Here is a 17,663-nt window from a genome sequence, read left to right on the forward strand (position 1 = left end):
TTTCCTTACCCGCTGTTCCACTTGTGTCACTCTCTCTGCTCGAATCCCTGTGTTGACTCCCAGCCCCCTTCGACATCACAGTTCAACTCCTCACTTCATTTCCAGGGCCTCACGTTGCTCTGCTGGGGCTCGGTTCCCTTTGTCCCCTACTCTACCTCGTGCTGACCCAGCACATCTCCCACTCCTTAGGTGCTCCATATCCCTAAAGCCATAGCTCTGCTCCTCTTTCCCCCTCTCAAGCCTAGCCTTAGCCACCTGCCTGCCACCCACCCTCAGGGTTCATTCAGTGCAGCTGGTCTTCCTGTGCTAATGACTTCCACTTCTCCTGTGTCCTTGGCAAGCGTTTCCCCTTCTGACTATTAACTTTGTTTACTACATTGCATCTTCAGAATGAGGAATGATTCAGAGATATCCAGCTAAAGCCAAGAGCAAACAAGACATGAACATGCAATGGTTTAGCTCGTGACCTTTCTCAGATGCTTCCTCATTCCAGCCTGCGCATCTCAGACCTAATCACATTCCCAGAGATTCCCCATTGGTTTTACAAGTAGCAGGATCCAGGCTTCGTGGACGCAGCCCAAATGCCTGAGTGCTGGGAGCCCCCTTTGGAAGAGCTGAGCTGGTGCCCCGAAGGTCAGGGTCTTGTGTATAATGGTTCAGTGTATAATGAAACTCTACGGTATGAGTCTGCCTTTGTAGCTGCCAGTAAAGTGCCATGTACACATGAAGGCATGTGGAAATACATAATGCTTCATGATACAAGTAGACAGCATTAGCAGGGAAAGGCTTTCCCCTCCCACTCACCCTTTGTCTATCTGCTCCTTTCCCGTTGTCAAAATGTAGCATCCTTCACCGAGAGACTCGGTTTTGTTCTGATGCTTGGAAGGCATCCAGTCCCAGCTTGCACGCTGCTCTGCCAGTCTCCACAGGTATTCTGTACACAGGGCTTCCAGCTAGTCAAGAAATGCTCTATCTTCTCCCCTCCCTGCCGGGGAATCTCCAAGCACCAAGGTTGTTACAGGATCCCGGTGGCTGGGCAAAGCCAAGCATTCTTGCTGTGATGTATTAACCCCCTCTGCTTTGCTACACATCACCAAGCACACTGCAGCAGAAGCCCTTTGTAGGGGCAGAGGCTGGCCATGGAGAAGTATTTGCACGGTTTGGTCTTAGTTTGGCCACATCTCGTTCTGATGTTGACTAAAAGCATTCGAGGAAAGACAGTTTGGACCAGAGAGAGGTTCATAGAGGAAAGAGGCAGACTGGGTGGGACAACAAAGAAAAAAGAAAAAAAAAAAAGATTTTTCTAGACCAAAACCATGAGTTTGATGTACTGAAAATGTCAGTGAGCCGACAGTTCAGGCATTCACCTCATTCATCTGGAATTCAGGTGATCAAGTCACAGTCTCTGTAACCCTCAAAGAAATTTCCTCTGAAAAACCCTGACCACCTGCTAGAGAGAAAGGCTTTCTGCTGCAGCTGTAGCACAAGGAAAAAAATAAAAAAGGGTTTACTCATGGAAAGGCAAACACAAAGTGAGGCTGAAACACTGCAGTTCTTTGATCTTGGCACACGTCCTGACAGGCAGCTCCAGCACAAAGATAAGATCACGAGGGTAAGATCTGAGGTGCAGCACAGCATTTTAAGGCTCTGTTGCTTCTCAGACTGCTGTCAGTGCAGCAGTCAATTAGAAAGTGGGGAAGGGGCTGGAATTTCAGCTCAGTGTTTCTAGAAAGAACTGAGAATTTTTTTCAGGGGAAAATGGGCAAGCCTGGAGGAGGTTTTGACCAGCCTCCAGGAGACAAATTCTGGTTTTGCAGGTTTCATAGCAAGCTTCAGATCCAAGACCTACCTTACCCAACATATGGGGCAGACAGAGAGGTGTAGTTTGGGGCAAGAAGCTCTGATGGGCACGTCTCCAGGGAATCTGGTCCCAGCCACATGAGGTGTTCTATGATAGGTGGCTTGGACATGATTCAAAACCCTGAAACGGCCCTTCAGGTTTCTAACTGAGTGTAACGGGACCAGGTCATGTTAGAAATGATATTCCCCAGTCTGGTACTGTGAGTAAATTTTATCCTGTTATGAATAGCCTCCTCCCCAGGACGCAAGAGCAATGTTACGTGTAGCAAAGCTGAAAACGCTTCAGAGATTAGCCCTAGCAGTAGATCCAGACTCTTTCGTAATGAATTAGTGTGTTCAATGAATGAAAAAATATTGGTGCAGCAGCACAGCTTGCAGTCAAGCTTCAAAGGGGTTCTGATGGCTGAGCAGCCCTACCTGCTCTCGTCGTGCCACAGGGGCTTTAATGCTCATCCTTCACAGCCTCCCATCTGCTTGCTCCTTTCCAAATCATCCTCCCCTCTCTGGCCTCCACTCACCTTTCTTGTAGGCATCATCCCTAAATCTGGCACACTTCTGCCCTCCGTGGATTTCATTTTAAAAGCAAGCATAAACTTAACAGGATACGGGCGCACGCACAACCATAAATGTCTCATGATCATGTGCTGCTATAAACCTCCCTCTTCCAAACACCCTGCTGGCACTGTTTGCTTGTTAAATAACCCAGTGCTGTGCTTAAGTCTAACTTTTGTTACAGGCACTTCAGGAGAGGGCCAAGGCACTTTGTCTCCTTATAAAGCACCGGGGTATCTGCAACTCAGGACAAATAATAATAATAAAATTATTAACGCTCTAATAGCAGCCTCCGAAAGCTAACACTGCTTGAGAGGGTTGGCATTTGTTTTCTCTAGCTGCACAATGAAGGGACCTGAAATTAAATCTGTGCAATACCTCCTCCGACATCTGGTGTTTGATGTAGATTAGGAGCACCTAGTCAGAGCAGCACTTGCTCACCTGGTGATGTCGGAAGCTGTGGCACAGCTGAATGCCATACTTAGGTGTAATACCTCATTCAGCTCCACATGGTGTAAGCTATGCTTGCTAGCATGTTTTGGACTGGGGAAAGGACTGCAGTGAGGGCTATTCCCAGCAATGGGACATTGCCGGGGTGGGAGGTTCCCTCTCCAACCATTGGAGACACCAATAGCTTTGTCCCCAGCTGCTGGCAAGAATGGGCTTGCTGTGCATCACATCTGCCCCATTCTCCCCCTGGTTTCTTTATTGCTTTGGGGGCATTTGTTTCCTGAAGGGACAGCAAAATACCCAGGGCACTTTATCTTAAAGGGATTAGAGATGCTCCCTGTCTGAGCAAACCCTGGGCAAGCTCAGTAAGCACATAATGGCAGCTGCACTCGTGTGCGACAGCCCCGCACTGGGGGACATTCCTCAGCCTTGCGTGAAGGGCTCTGGGTTCCCCCAGTGTCAGACATGCTGGAGGAAAGCCAGCCTTGCCCTTGCTCTGCTTTCTTGCCTAAAACCATCTCCATATTTGCCTCCTAGCCAAAAGAGGCTTTGCATGCCCAGCAAAGCCAATCACCCCAACTCTTGCAACTGTGGCTAATCTCCCAGTTTTCATTATAGATATCAATTACTAAGCACATGGGATGGGATCTTACCAAGCCCTGGAGGGGCTTGCAAAGGGGCAGCAGTGCCGAAAGGGCAGAGGATAGGGAGGATGGAGCAAAAGCTGCCGTTGTCCTTGGTTTTCTCCACTCTCTGGATTATTTCCCTGGGGTACTCGGATGTTTTTATTATTAATAACTAATTTTTATCTAGCACTTTGCATCCTGAAGGACCCTAAAGCGCACCACATACTTCATAAGCTAATTGCCAGCTGAGCCTAATTCCTCACTCAGTTGTGACCATATCTGCTGAAGGAGCAGCACAGGGTCACACTGGGTTTGCACCAGTTCAGCTGAGGACAGCCTCTCCCTATAGATCCAGCAGGAAATGTCAGAGATAAATGCAGCGTAGGGTTGGAGGTGAAAAATTTGAGTTGCCTTTTCTCCTCCTTCATAATTTAAAAATGACTAATGAAATGGTGGTCACAAAGCCTTCTGACCATGGCACTGCAATTGTGAGTGTTGGTATCTGTGTGCCATGACTTCCAATCACCCCTAGAGTTATGAGCTCGCCACCCACCCAAAACATGACCTTCCAGGGCAAACCTGGCCCTGTACTCCAATGTATACACAGAGATCAGCACCGTAGCTTTGTCCGGGGAGAAAATGCAACCCCAGCAGATGAGCTGAACCATAAATCTTCTGCCACAAGGATTTCCTCTGTGTGCTTCTGGGGAGGACCAGGCTCAGCTGAGCTGAGTGCTTTCAGTTCAGGTTGGAGGCTGTTCAGTGCCTACTTCCCCATCAGCTGGGATGATGTTTACGTTCTGCTTTCTGAGAGTTTGATGTTGTATCCCTGTATATAAAAACTGTCCTAGTTGCAATATTGCTGACGTGACAAGGGGAAAAAAAAAAAAAAAAAAAAAAAAAAGAAGCAACAGCTCTTAAACACTCCCTTCATCCCATCCACCCCTTTCCCCCCAGGCTTCCATTAGTATCTCCCTTCCCCTGACATCTGGATGTGCTGCCGCAGCTTGGGATTGCCTGTGGTAGCAATGGAGCAGCTCCTCTCCTCCCACACCTTATGCACATCATTTCTCTCTCACTGCAGATAATTGCATCACCCTTCCTGTCACTCGGCTCACAGTTGTAGTGTCACATTTGACTCATTTTCCACACACACACAAATGTTCTTGCTACAAATTGCCAGTTTGGGTTTAGCTGTGTTTCTTTTTTTTTTTTCTTCCCAAATATCTCAGTTTCTTTCATCTGCCCTTTCTGTTTTGTCAGCACTTCTCTCTATGCCCTGACCATCCTGTCCTTTCATTCCTCCACCTTTCACCTGGCAGCTCTGGTGCTCCACTTGTGCTCTGGGAGGTTAAACCCCAACATGGCACTGCAACATCCGAGCTCACATAGTTAAAAACCCTTTTCTCAATCCCTTTTCTGGTTCTCAGCTCATCTGCAGACCCGTTTTGCTTCTTCTTAAAGGAAAAGGCAATAACTTCTATCAGCTCAGCTGACATACCTTGAAAACCCTGTGGCAGGTCTTGTACACGTGGAAGTTCACAAGGTTTTATGCACCAGTCTCTGCAGAATTAGTTCCTTAACAATTTGTTGAGGAATCACAGACGCTGTCAGTGCTTCACACATCCATCAAACCACAAAGGAAAACAACAGCAAGAGAAACTCAAATGCCTTCATTGATGTGTCTACATGAAACCACAACATGCAATTGCTGTATATGTAGATGTAAAACTATTTTCAATTCCAGCTGGGAAATGCAAGAAATACAACATTAGGAGGAGTGAACTTACCCATAGCTTTAGCTAAGCCTACAATGTTTTTCTGCTTATTACTGTTTTTAGAAGAAATTCAGCTCAGGTTTGATTCTGGCAACGTCTAGAAAATAGAGGCAATTGATTACCAGGGGAAATGCTTGTACTGAACGTACGCAAAAAAAAAGAAGAGAAGGATTTTTTGAATGACTTTTATTATCGCTGTGTTAGGTTTTTTAATTTGTAACTTGGACAGATGTCTAGCAGTGCCTGAAAACCAGCCACCCGCAATGCTTTAGCTTATAAAGCTCAAACGTGCTGGATTTGTCTCTGCACCAAAACGCCTTCCAGAGCTTTTGCCCAGTTCCTCAGCCAATCCCCTTCTCTGCCTGTGACAAAGCAGGGGAAATTCCAAGCAATGGCGCGAACGTTCTTGAAAATTACAAGCCTATAACAAAAAGGTGCATATAAATGGAAATCTTTGGGTATTCTTAAGTATAGGTTTTGCTTCTGTTGCACCTCCCTCCAGAGGCTGTGAAGTGGGAGGAGGAGGCAGGGAGGCCTGGTGCCCGGGAAGAGACCCAGCACCACGAGGCCACGATGGGAACCTGGCTCTGCTCACCTTTTCCTCTCTGGTGCTGGTGGCTCACTTTTTCATCCCCTGCCCACCTGTGTCAGTGCTTCACTTTCCATCTATGAACTGCCTCCCAACCCGAGTCATCCCCCCAGAATTGCTCCTGTCAGGCTGCTTACTGCTGCAGTGTTGGTCATGGATAATGCAGTGCGATACAGCCCTTCCTTCAGGCTCCTCAAGGCACTGTAAGGCAGTGTTTGTACCATTATACTGCAGAAAAACCTCTTTATTATCTGATCCTTAGCAGCAGCAGTAATAAACACGATTATTAATGATAAGGTGAGGAGAGCTGATATAATGGTTCTCCCTCGTAGGCAGGGGGGATATTCTTTAATAACTGTAAGATCAATTTCTATTTTGCATCAGTCCTTTTACAGTCTTCTTTGCCACAATATCTGAATGATTTCCAGTGGCACATTAAGTGATGGGGCTTGATATCAGTCACATGTGGTTTGTTCTTTTATCCTCTCCCCAGGGAGAGAATTATGTATGCAGCATACTGGTTATGTTGCTAGGGTTTTGTTGGTTTTTTGTTTAACATATGCACTGCTGCACGTTTATGTTGGAGAAGGCCACATCAAAGCAGGCATGCTGCATTTACGTGAGAAGGTGATGAGGCTTCTGATGGCCTTTAGTTCCCAGAGGATCTCCACTATTTCCCCAGGCTAAGCCCTGCAGACTCCATTTCCCACCCTACTGGTATCACAGCACCGTTTTGGGACAGCGATGGCAAACTTCCTCTCCTGGCTTGCAAGTCCTTTGGCAATACTTGTAAAGCTCATGTACCAGCAGTTTGCCATACAGCACTGGAATTTGTCCTCCAAGTTCCGAGCTTTGCCACCTGGTCCCAAAGGGAATAATCTCAGAAACAGAATCTTGGAGCAGAAAGAAATGTTCGAGATCTGTGTCCTCCCTCCTGCCCTTCCTGTGCCATTTTCCTCATTTCTTGCATGGGCAAATAGTAAATACCAATTTAATCTGCCATGACAATTACTTCTAAAGGCAGGAATCACCAGTGTGGATTTGGGAGGTCTTTCACGTGTTCATCTGAGAGAAGGTCACGTCAAGGAGGACCACGTTATGTTTGAACTGGAAAGTGTGGAGAAATATCTGTCCCAAACAGCTCCAGTGTCTGATCTCCTTCATGTTTCTAATACAGATATCCTCAGGCTGTTTCCCCAAGGCAGGGAAATACCATTATTCGCTCTGTCTGTGACAGAAGAGTGGGGTTAAGTGACTTGCTAAAATGATACAGGAAATGTGTGGAGGTGCTGAATCCTTGGCTAACACTGAGCCATCATTCTGAGCTTTTAGAGACAACAGCTATATCCAGCCACCTTTATTTATTTCTCCAGAAGCCACCATGCCAAAACCTCTGCTAAATTAGAGAGGGAGGCTAAAGGAAAGCTTTCAGCGGATTGCTTTTTTCCGTAAATGGAAATACCACAAATCATTCTGGGAAAAACAGGTCTTTCTGTTCTCTTCCCTCTTTGTCTGTTTCTCTCCTTTTGGATGTCTCTCCCTCTGGCTCCCAGTTTTCAGATGTACAGTCCTGACCATCTAAAAGCATTCCCTTCTCCCTGTGGGAAGGGAGCAGCTTTGTATTCTTCGGAACTTACTATTTGCCAACGGATTGCACTCCGCAGGCAGTCGAGACTTCTGAAAAAGCCAGGGCTGTACAAAGCAGCACAAAAATAAACCGTGCCATCAACAGCACTGAGCCAGGTTCCCATCAGGGGTAACTTGGTCCGGCTCGCGCTGCAGCAGAGCCGGCAGCTGCCAGCTGCCCTGCATAGACAGCATGTACCCAAACAGTGGCTGGCCGCCTTGCAGGAGGCCTCTCTGAGACCAAGTACTCAGTCAGTGCTGATGTCTATGCGTTTTAGACGTAGAGTCCCTCTTGGCACTGGGGCAGGTCAGAGCGCAAAGCGCTGCCTCTGCTCCCAAGCTTTCCAAAGTTTGGGCAGGTAAATGCTGGGGGTCTGACTGAAGGACACCCAGCAACATCTTGGGAGATGCTCTGGAATATTTCCATGGTGTCAGAAGGCTGATACCATGTCAGAGGCTAGGGGTGTTTTCCATGGACCTGGGCAACCACACTTTTTTGGCCCTGAGGCAAGTCAGAGCTCTTCCCCAGCTGCTCTGCACGTCCAAAATCAGGCTGCCCCAGGAGCCCCACAGCAACATTGGATGGAAGGAGTTGGCTATAGAGAATGAGTCTGAGAAATGGGAGGAGGATCTGGAGGTTGAGGGGAGAACTGGAAGCTGGGAGAGCTGCAATGAGAGGGTGGAAATGTGTAGCTTGAGTTTCTTGTGGGTTTGCAAAGTCACAGTGCTCAACACCTGCCTGGGGTTCACAGCATGAAATACTTCATCAGGAAGAATGGGAAGGGCAAAAGGACATGAGTATGTATGAGGATACATCTTTCCTCTCTCCTTAAAGGGGTCCCAGAGTCCTGCACATCCTCCAAAATAGAGATGTGCTCATGCACAGGCATTCAGGGGTACTAACCGTGGTGTGGAACATGGTTCTTCCCTCCCTGGCTTTGCAAACGGTATGTGCGGAATGGGAGAATGGCCTTGTGTCAGACTTCTGAAACACTGCTGAGCTTTTCTAAACCCCTCCCCACAAGTGGCTGAGGGGCTTCCACTGGCACAGGAGCTGGGGAGGCTGTCCCACCATCCCAGTGGGCCACAGATGTCCAGGAGAGGATTGCCAAGCCGTCTTGGCATGAGAGGCGACTGCTCCACACTGAGCTGATTTCTGAGCCATCGCATCTGCCCCGAGCACACATACAGCCTATGACAGCCGTGCAGCCACCCTGCGTCCTCTGGAGGAGTGCAAGGCAGAGCAGTGCTGTCCCCCCATCTCATGAGGTGGGTCTCCAAGGCAGAGATAAGAAATGGTTTCAGCAGCATGCCTGTGGCAGGACAGAAACTGAATCTTGTTCTCTATTCCCAGTCACCACGTTAATGACCTAAATTCTGCATTCTTTCTCCATCCATTGCCCAGATGAGCTAGGAGGCATTGGAGGAGAAGCCGTGGCAGCACAGGCAAGCATCTGTCTTCTGGAGCCACAGCTCCATGCTTGTATCACAGACAGCAGCAACTCAATGGGACCAGCGTTGCCCACGCTGCCCTCATGAACACCAGTGGGGCTGAACCAGGACCAGACCAGAGCAGCACATCATCCCAGGGTGAAAAGCAGCTCCTGAGTGCCACGACATTTTAAGCAAGCAGGTTTGGACAGCTCAATGGCCAAACACCCTGCTGAGCATCAGCAGCAGAAATCTTTGGACATCCAGCACTGGGAGCAGGTTTTTTCAAAGAGTCTGCCTGTCCATTGCCTTGTACTGTGTGGGCAAGTAGCAGGTGAGAGTGTAGTGGGGAAATTTGCTTGGCTGTGGATCTTTCCTTCCAGGAGAGCCATGGCTGAGAAGCAGACACTTGAGCTAACTGCATTGTGGAAGGGTGATTAATAACTTATAACCCATGGGTTAGATGTAGGAATAACACTTCAGAGATACACGGAGAGGCTTTGTTCCTACTTTCTCCTCCTAGTGCTTACCTTTTACACACACTCCTCTCCTCTTCTTCGGTGCTCCTTGTACTAACAGCGAATGGTGATATGAATCTCACAAGTACCAGGCAAAAACTGACAGAACTCAGAAGAGCCAAGCATAGGGGCTGACTCAGAGAAACTTCAGTCTGTGCAGTCTCCCAAACCTTGTTCAAGCAAGGCTTTGCCTGGAGAAAAGCCCAGGCAGAATCATCTATGTTTCTACATATTCCCAAATACCTGAGACACCATTGGAAATCATCTGGAACAAATCTTCTGAGACATGACTCAGGAACCTGACATGGTGCCTGAGGTCTCAGTCTGGCAAGAGTTAGCCTGGAAGAGCTCTAGGTTCCTCACAAACAACCGTTCCTGGAGGCAACATCTACAGTTGCGGTAGCTTCAAAATCCCCTGCCCTGCACACCCAGCTGGTACCATGGCTGGGCAAGGATGGCAGAGCAGGTTTGTCAGGTTGCCACAACACTTGTCATTCTCAGCATTCAGGCTGTAAAGTCCCTTGCTGAGGGCTCAGTCAGTTTGAAACACTGATGGCTGATCTCCAGCTAGGGGGCCCCTGGGACTGCCATGCCTAGCCATGCACCCACTTGGGTACTGTGGTCCTCCTTCCCAAAGAACCTTGTACCAACATGAACAACCAGGTACCTCAATATACTAATCAATGTCCAGTCAACCAATGGCCATGATGATGACTATGCTCAAAGATTACCAATCTGCTGTGGTATTGCTGATTTCAAGAGGAGAGTGACACAAGTGTTGAAAAGAAGAGACTGGTAGAAATCTCAGATGATGATGGACTGTGAAGATCTCTCAGGCCTTCTGGTGAGATGGCTTTGCTGGTCGTAGAGTGCGTTAAAGAGAGTGCCCCGTGGCTTTAGATGAGAGGCTGGTAGAAGTAACCTGGATGGGGGATTTTCACCAGCTTGGTGAATCTGTGGGTGACCCAGATTCTCAACCACAGCAGAAGATTTCCCCCAGCACATGGGCTCCTTGGCTGCAGGGCTGCACCCCAACACTCACGCAGAACTTCTTGCAGGCTTAATCTATGAGCAGACATAAGAGGAGGCCTGCTAAAGGCACACAAAGCAGGCAGTCATACGGAGCAAGTAGATTAGGAGCTTTTGTTCTTCTCGTACAACAGCGGAACAATGGAACATATCCCGCCAGTGAAATGAATAGGTATAGCAAATTCACAGCAGAGGAAAACAAACACTTCTCTGCACAAATACAATCAGCCCTCTGTATGCAACACCACTGGAATTCACCGAGGCTATGCCAGGTGAAATTCAAGTGGAGAACTGGCCTCTCTGTAACTATGCAAACACCTGAAGTTGTTTCAGTCGATGCCAACAGAAGGGATGCTAACCCACGAGTTTTGCCATCTGTGACTCCAGTTCCACCTCCTACAGAGGCGGGACAGACCCCTTGTCCATGCATGGCCAAAACCTCCAGTGCTTCCAAATCCCAGAGCAAGGGACACTAGGCCAAGTAGACATCAGTCTGTGTCCGGCCCGTGTTCCTGTACAAAGAAGAGAGAGATGGGTGTGTGAGCATGTGAGGACAGCAGCTAATGGTCCCCATGTGAGTGTGCGTGCTGCCTGGGAGAAAGGAAGGGAGGGAGTAAGGAGCAACACAGAGGGCAGTTGCTCCTTCAAGGAGTTTGCTGGTGTTCTCATTTGTTCTTTTTTTTTCTCTTGTTCCCTAGGGAATTTTAAAGGTCTGTGTAAGCAAATCGATCACTTCCCTGAGGATGCAGATTATGAAGCCGATACAGCAGAATATTTCCTCCGTAAGTCCACAGGCCCTTTTCCCAGAAACTGCTCATAGGTGCTGTCATCGGGTGCCTTTTGCTCTCTGAAAACAGTGCAGTGCAGATCCTGGATCCTGTGGAGCTCAGGGGGCGGAGGGAGGGACGGCTGTGAGAGGTGGGCAGGGCCCCCCCCAGATCCACTGAGTCTTTGCATCTGGCTGCAGTCTCACCTCCCTGGCACCTGCCATTGAGACAAGTCAAGTGTCATGACAACCAATTTCTTATTAGCAGCAATTCATTGTGATATAAACCCGGAGTCTTCTAACCCAAATGCATCAGAGTTTGGCACGTGACAATAGCAGTTTCTGAGCCCCTCAGTGGGCGAGAGGCATGGGGACAGAGGAGGGCTGCAGGGGCCATCCTTCATAGTTGCAGCTGATTCTGCAGCCAAATCCTGGGTACAGGAACACCAGAGCTCCCCTCTGTATCACTGACCTAACTCAAGCATCCTCTCTGCCCAAACATGCCCACTTCACATAGAACAAGGTTGTGCTTCCTTATCTCATACTCTGATTGCATCAGATCTAAGAAATTCTTCTGGACTGCAGTGAATGGAGACACACGTTTCTCTCTTGTTCCACCTCTCTCCAAACACGGCGTTTCTACAGGGCAGACCCACAGCACACATCACCCCAGCTGGCAATGAGCCACCACTTCCTCCTACCCTGAGAGCTCAGCTGAACAGGAGTCACTCCCCCTCCCAGGTCTGCCCCCTTGCTTTCTTTTCCACCCTCTGCACACTCACAGCATCTTTTGGCACCATGAGAAGAGATCTTCTCCGTTCAGGAATCTGAGACAAGAGATTTTGACCTCCCAAGGTGAAGCACCAGAGGTCTCCAAAGACCAGCAGCATATCAAAGCTGCTCCTTGTCAGCCAGCTGTGCTGGAAGCCAGATGTGGAGACCCAGCCCTGTGGCAGAGATGAGAGAGAGAATTTAGATTCTGAAAAGCTCATTTGTATATGAAAAGAGATGGCTCTTACTGCTTGCACTCTTACTGCTTGGGAGTGAGGAAACTGCAAGCATCCTTTGAACTTCAGGAAGGAGAGCTGGGGGAAGGGAGTGAGCATCCCAAGAGCTGTGGATTCATTCTCTCAGAGGGAACAAAACCCACAAAATCTGGCCAATGCCAGGACCTGAGAGTGTCCTAAGACAGAACATTTTTGAAAAATTAGATTCGAAGTGGGGTTTGGCCACTTAGTTAAGGACTCCTGAGGTCTCTCCTTGAGGAAGTTGGGCTTCTGCTGCCTGGCTGCATAAGGACCCCACCAAGCTGCCTCTTCCCCAAGCCTTCTGCCAAATTGAGTCCATGGGTGGTGGTGCTGGCAAGGGCAGCTGGGAGGGTATTCATTGTTATCAACTTAAGCGATCCCTTCGGTTCAAGGACTACGATAATCATGGGACAGTGCCCGTGGCCCATCTAGAAGGGCTTAGACTTGATGCCTGTCAGACATCTTCAGAAGGTATCTCATGTTTCTGAGAATTAAACATCCATTAGAGAGGAAGCAGCGGCATCCCTGTGTTCACTTGCTAACATGAAGTTAGAAAATAGGCGGATGCTATGAGCATCCAAATACCATCACAAATCCTTTTGTCTTTAGACCCAAGGATCCAGAAAACCAGATGAAACCCTGCCCCTCTCTTGCTTCCTTGGTCCTTCCAAGGAGCGGGAAGCAGGGCCTACCCTCACACTTTTCACGCTGCCTGCAGCTCCCCACATCAGCGGGCACATTCTGGTTCTCCTAGCATGTGGGAATTTCTGAAATAAGACCCAGTTAAAACTGATAAGGTCAGAGCAGGGTTGTGAGCGTCCCTCTAGAAACATTCCAAACAGAGGATGCTGGCTTGATATTTGCTCACCTCCATTTAGCTTCACCTTGTTGAATTCTGCCTTGCCTTCCAGAAGCTATTAAGATGGTTATTATCACTCTCCTGTTCCCTGAAACTCAGCCAAGGAGAGATGGAAAGCAAGCGAGAGGTTTATCCCTGCTTATTGCATTCTCAACACAACAGCAGGGAATTGGCCCCCCACTCAAAGAGCCCATTTCTTCTGCCTGGTAGGACTCAAACACCAGCAGGGTCTTTGAAAAAAGTCTATTCTTGCACCAGAAAATGTCCCACTTTTGGGACTGAGGGGCTGGATTTGATGATCCTTATGGATTCCTTCCAACTTGGGATATTCTATGATTCCGTGATTTGCTTCAGGAGGGTCCATTCCTGTAGGCAAGGAGTGTTTGGCTTTCATCCTTCTTTCCCTATCTTTGCTCCACAAGCAGAATTGCACCAACCCGTCTGATACCTTTCTTTAGCAAGCAAGGCTTCATTTCATGCTTTACAGATTACTTCCTCTTGGGAAGAGAGGAGGGAAGCCCTTCTCAGTAAAAAAAAAAAACAAACAGTGCCAACACAAACCAATGCAGACTGCCTGAATACACGCGAGTTTTCCCCCAGAGCTCTAGGGTTCATTGTGCATCTGTGTGCATTGGTGTCATTGCCCTCTGCCAGCTGAGTTATCCACTATTGACCAATGGCATGTGTATGGAGCTGGCACACGCACACCCACCCCTGTCCTCTGGAACGAGCCTAGCTCTTTCATCACCAGCATCTTCTGACACACTTTGTCTCTGTCTTCTCACCCCCTTTTTACTCCTCCGTGAATTACTCTGACTCCCCCAAGTCATGCCCCCTGGTCCCCTCGCCCCATGTTGCTGCCACAGCCCTGATTCTTCTCTCTGACACGCGCATTGTTGTCTCTGCCCCTCTCCCTCTCTCCTCCGCAGGGGCTGTTAGAGCCTCTAGTATTTTTCCGATCCTGAGTGTGATTCTGCTTTTCATGGGTGGACTCTGCATTGCAGCCAGCGAGTTCTACAAAACTCGACACAACATCATCCTTAGTGCCGGCATCTTCTTCGTGTCTGCAGGTAATGGGACATGTGTGGGCTGGGCTCCGGGGTAAGGGAGGGCTGCTTTTCCAACCTGGGATGAAGGCAATACCCTGAGGAAGCCTCTCCGTCTGCCACATAGGGAGGGAGGATCCTCGTGGCTGGTGGCTTTAGGGGGCCATCAGGGTGTGGGGGATGCAGGAGCAAGGGCTTGCCCAGGAAAAGCTGCGATGGAGACCAGCAGGTAGGTATGGGACTCCATTACCCCTCCTGGCAGCAGGAGGGCAGGAGTCTCATCCCACGGCCACCGCCACGCGTTGTCCTCCTGACGGCTGCCTCTCCCCCAGGTCTGAGTAATATAATCGGGATCATCGTATACATATCAGCCAACGCTGGAGACCCCTCGAAGAGCGACTCCAAGAAGAACAGCTACTCCTACGGCTGGTCCTTCTACTTTGGGGCCCTGTCCTTCATTATAGCCGAGATAGTGGGAGTGCTGGCCGTCCACATGTTCATTGACCGGCACAAACAGCTGCGCGCCAACGCTCGCGCCACGGACTACCTCCAGTCCTCCGCCATCACCCGCATCCCCAGCTACCGGTACCGCTACCAGAGACGCAGCCGCTCCAGCTCCCGCTCCACCGAGCCTTCACACTCCAGGGATGCCTCTCCCGTCGGGATCAAAGGGTTCAACACCCTTCCATCAACAGAGATCTCGATGTACACCCTGAGCAGGGACCCGCTGAAGGCCACCACCACCCCTACCGCTACCTACAACTCCGACAGGGATAACAGCTTCCTCCAGGTTCACAACTGTATCCAGAAGGAGAACAAGGACTCGATCCACACCAACACAGCCAACCGCCGGACCACCCCGGTATGAAGCCGCCGCCAGGAGCTGCGAGTGGGGAAGGAGGAGGCAGGAGGATGGGGTGGGTGATGGGGGAGGGGGGGGTGGGCTGGGGGGTGAGGGCAAAGGGGGTGGCGGGGTGGGAGGAGGTGTGAGCGCCCCCCGGGGTGGGGCCCTCGCAATCGCAAAAAAAAACAAACAAAAAACAAACGAACAAACAAGCAAACAAACAAACAAACATAGAGAAAAAAAGTGTAAAAAGAAAAAAAAAAAAAGCATTAAAAAAAAAAAAAAACACGCGCGAAAAATAGGAAATAAAATACGGAGCGACCGGTGAGCAAAGAGATAAGCAGACAAACGAGCACGTGAACACAAAGCAAACGTACAGCGAGCAAACAAAATACAAAAGGAAACGTGAGGGAAGAAACAACAGAGAAAAAAAAAAAAAACTTGAAAAAAAAAAATAAAAATAAAAAAGAAAAAAAATAAAAAACTTTAAAACCGAGAGAGATTTAAAAAAAAAAAATAGAAATAAATTTAAAAGAAAATGCATGATTTCCCATGTACCATTATTTTAACATTTAATAAAAAGAGATTTAAAAAAAAATATAAAAGGGAACCAAGAAATAACGACAATAAACCAAGTGGGAGGAAGAGGAGAAGGAGTATGAAGAGGAGGTGGCAGCTCTTTGGGTTTGGGGGGGGGATTCTTTAATTTTATGGTTCATTTCCCTCTTCCTTCAGCTCACCGCAGGCTCCTGGGGGGCCCAGACCTGCAGCAACCCCTCCATGTCCCCAAGGTCAGCTGAAGGCTGTGGGGGCTCTCGGGGTGCAGGAGGGCACTCAGCCCATCCAGGACCCGCTCAGCCCCTCCTGGGAGCCCAGGAGCCACTTGTCCCCTGCGGGTCCCTATGAGCAAAGGTGGCCACTATGCCCTGGGAGCACAGGAGCTGCCTGCAGTGTTCCCCGGGGCCCTTGGGGGCTCCCCTGGTTCTGGGGACCCCTTCCTCTCCCCTCCCATCGACCAGGGTCAGCAATGACAGTGCGAAAAAGCAGAGACACGCAATGTCAAAAAGAAAAAAAAAGAAAAAAAAATAAAAAAAGAAAAGAAAAAAAAAGGGAAAAAAAAAAAGGTCAAAAAAGGTTTCTTAAAAAAAAAAGACAAAAAAAGTGGCAATTTTTTTAATAAAAAAGCAACTATAAATAAATGTAAATATAATAAGTGGATTTACTTGCAAGAGAAAACAGATAGCATTATTTTTGTTTTCATTTTTATTTTCTCCAGCTTTAAACTGTGAAAAATCAAGGTGGGCAGCAGAGGGAGGGGGGGAGGGGGTTGCAGGGTGGGGAGACCCGGAGGGGAGAAGGGTTCCCATTGCTCAGCGTGCTGCTGCAGGGGGGCTGCTGCAGGGTGGGGGGCACACACTCACTCCCCTGTGAATGCTCACAGGCTCCCCAAATACTCCTGGTCATCCCTCCTCCCCCCACAACAAGCCCCCATTCCCCCCACCCAGGGCACCCACCTCTCGCTTTGGGGGGTTCCCTTTGTAGCAGCCCCCCACGCTGCCTGGATTCAGCTGAATTCATACAGATTTGGTGCACCTGCACAGGGGGGGGATGGGGACGTGAAGAGGGGAGGAGGGTCAGGGTCCCTGGGGATAGGATCCTCAGGGGCTGCCCCCATAGCTGTGATGTGCACAGGATGGGTGCGCCGAGCCCTGGGGCAGCTCAGACCTATTTTTTTCCAAATTTCTGGCTTTAATATGATTTTTTTTTTTCTTTTTTTTCCATTCCCGTCCCTGCTGCTCCAGTTTCAGGAGCCTGCCAGGCTCCCACTTCGGCTCCCAGTGGGGTTTCTGCTTAAAAGCATCCCGATGCCTCCACCCCCATCGCCCCCAAATATCTCAGCCCCCATGGCAGGGCGAGGGGAGCAGGTTGGATATCCAGACCCTTGCTCACAAACCTCCTTCCACTCAAACTCTAAAAAATAATATTATTTTAAAAAAAAGGGGACAAAAATTCCAAACAAACCCCCACCGGCCCATAGGGACAAGCGATGCTCGGTGCCCCGGACTGCAGCATAAGGAAGAGCAGTGTTTGGGGTTAAACCCAAAAGCTCCATGGAGCTGGGGAGCATTCACAGGGAGAGGCAGGGGACGAGTGCCGGACCCCCCTGCCAGGGATGGGGAGGGATGAGGGCTGGCAGGGATGCGTTCTTCCGAGGGTATTGCACATGTCCAGCTCAAAGCAGTACAAGAAAAAACCGACCTCCATTTACTTTTCTTTCGTGGGTTTTTTTTCAGACTGTTAAAAAGAAAAAAAAATTTTAAAAAGAGAAAATGACAAAAAAAAAAAAAAAATTCCTGGTACATGAAATAAAGATTTTTTTTTTTTATAACTCGGTCCTCGTTCAAGTGGATTTATTTTTTGGAGGGTGCAAGGGGGAGTGGAATTAAAGTGAAAAAGGTCCCGATGGGCTGGAGGAGCACCTGGAAAATAGCAATGGGGTCACACCCTGCCGATGCCTTCACCCGGGGGGTGGCATGGAGCCCCACAGCCTTCACAGCAAAGGAGGAAAAGGAGGGATGATGAGGCTTTGCTTTACAGTGAGCACAGGTAAACTTAAACCATGCTGTCCTCCAACCTTGAGAAGAGGCCATGAGGATGGGT

The 17,663-nt window shown here is 49.0% G+C and overlaps 1 protein-coding gene across 1 annotated transcript in view; it reads left to right on the forward strand.

Annotated features, from left to right (window-relative positions):
* Positions 1–15,032, forward strand: part of CACNG2 (calcium voltage-gated channel auxiliary subunit gamma 2) — a 46,481-nt gene extending 31,449 nt beyond the window's left edge. The window contains exons 2-4 of the mRNA XM_042837922.1: positions 11,158–11,241; positions 14,042–14,182; positions 14,491–15,032. Coding sequence (XP_042693856.1) covers positions 11,158–11,241; positions 14,042–14,182; positions 14,491–15,026 — 761 coding nt within the window. The 3' untranslated portion in view covers positions 15,027–15,032. The remainder of the gene's footprint in view (positions 1–11,157; positions 11,242–14,041; positions 14,183–14,490) is intronic.
* The last annotated feature ends 2,631 nt before the right edge of the window (positions 15,033–17,663 follow it).

This window comes from Centrocercus urophasianus, unplaced genomic scaffold (assembly GCF_019232065.1).
Source record: "Centrocercus urophasianus isolate 14NV4802_14NV808 unplaced genomic scaffold, USGS_Curo_1.0 seq_73, whole genome shotgun sequence".
NCBI lineage: Eukaryota > Metazoa > Chordata > Aves > Galliformes > Phasianidae > Centrocercus > Centrocercus urophasianus.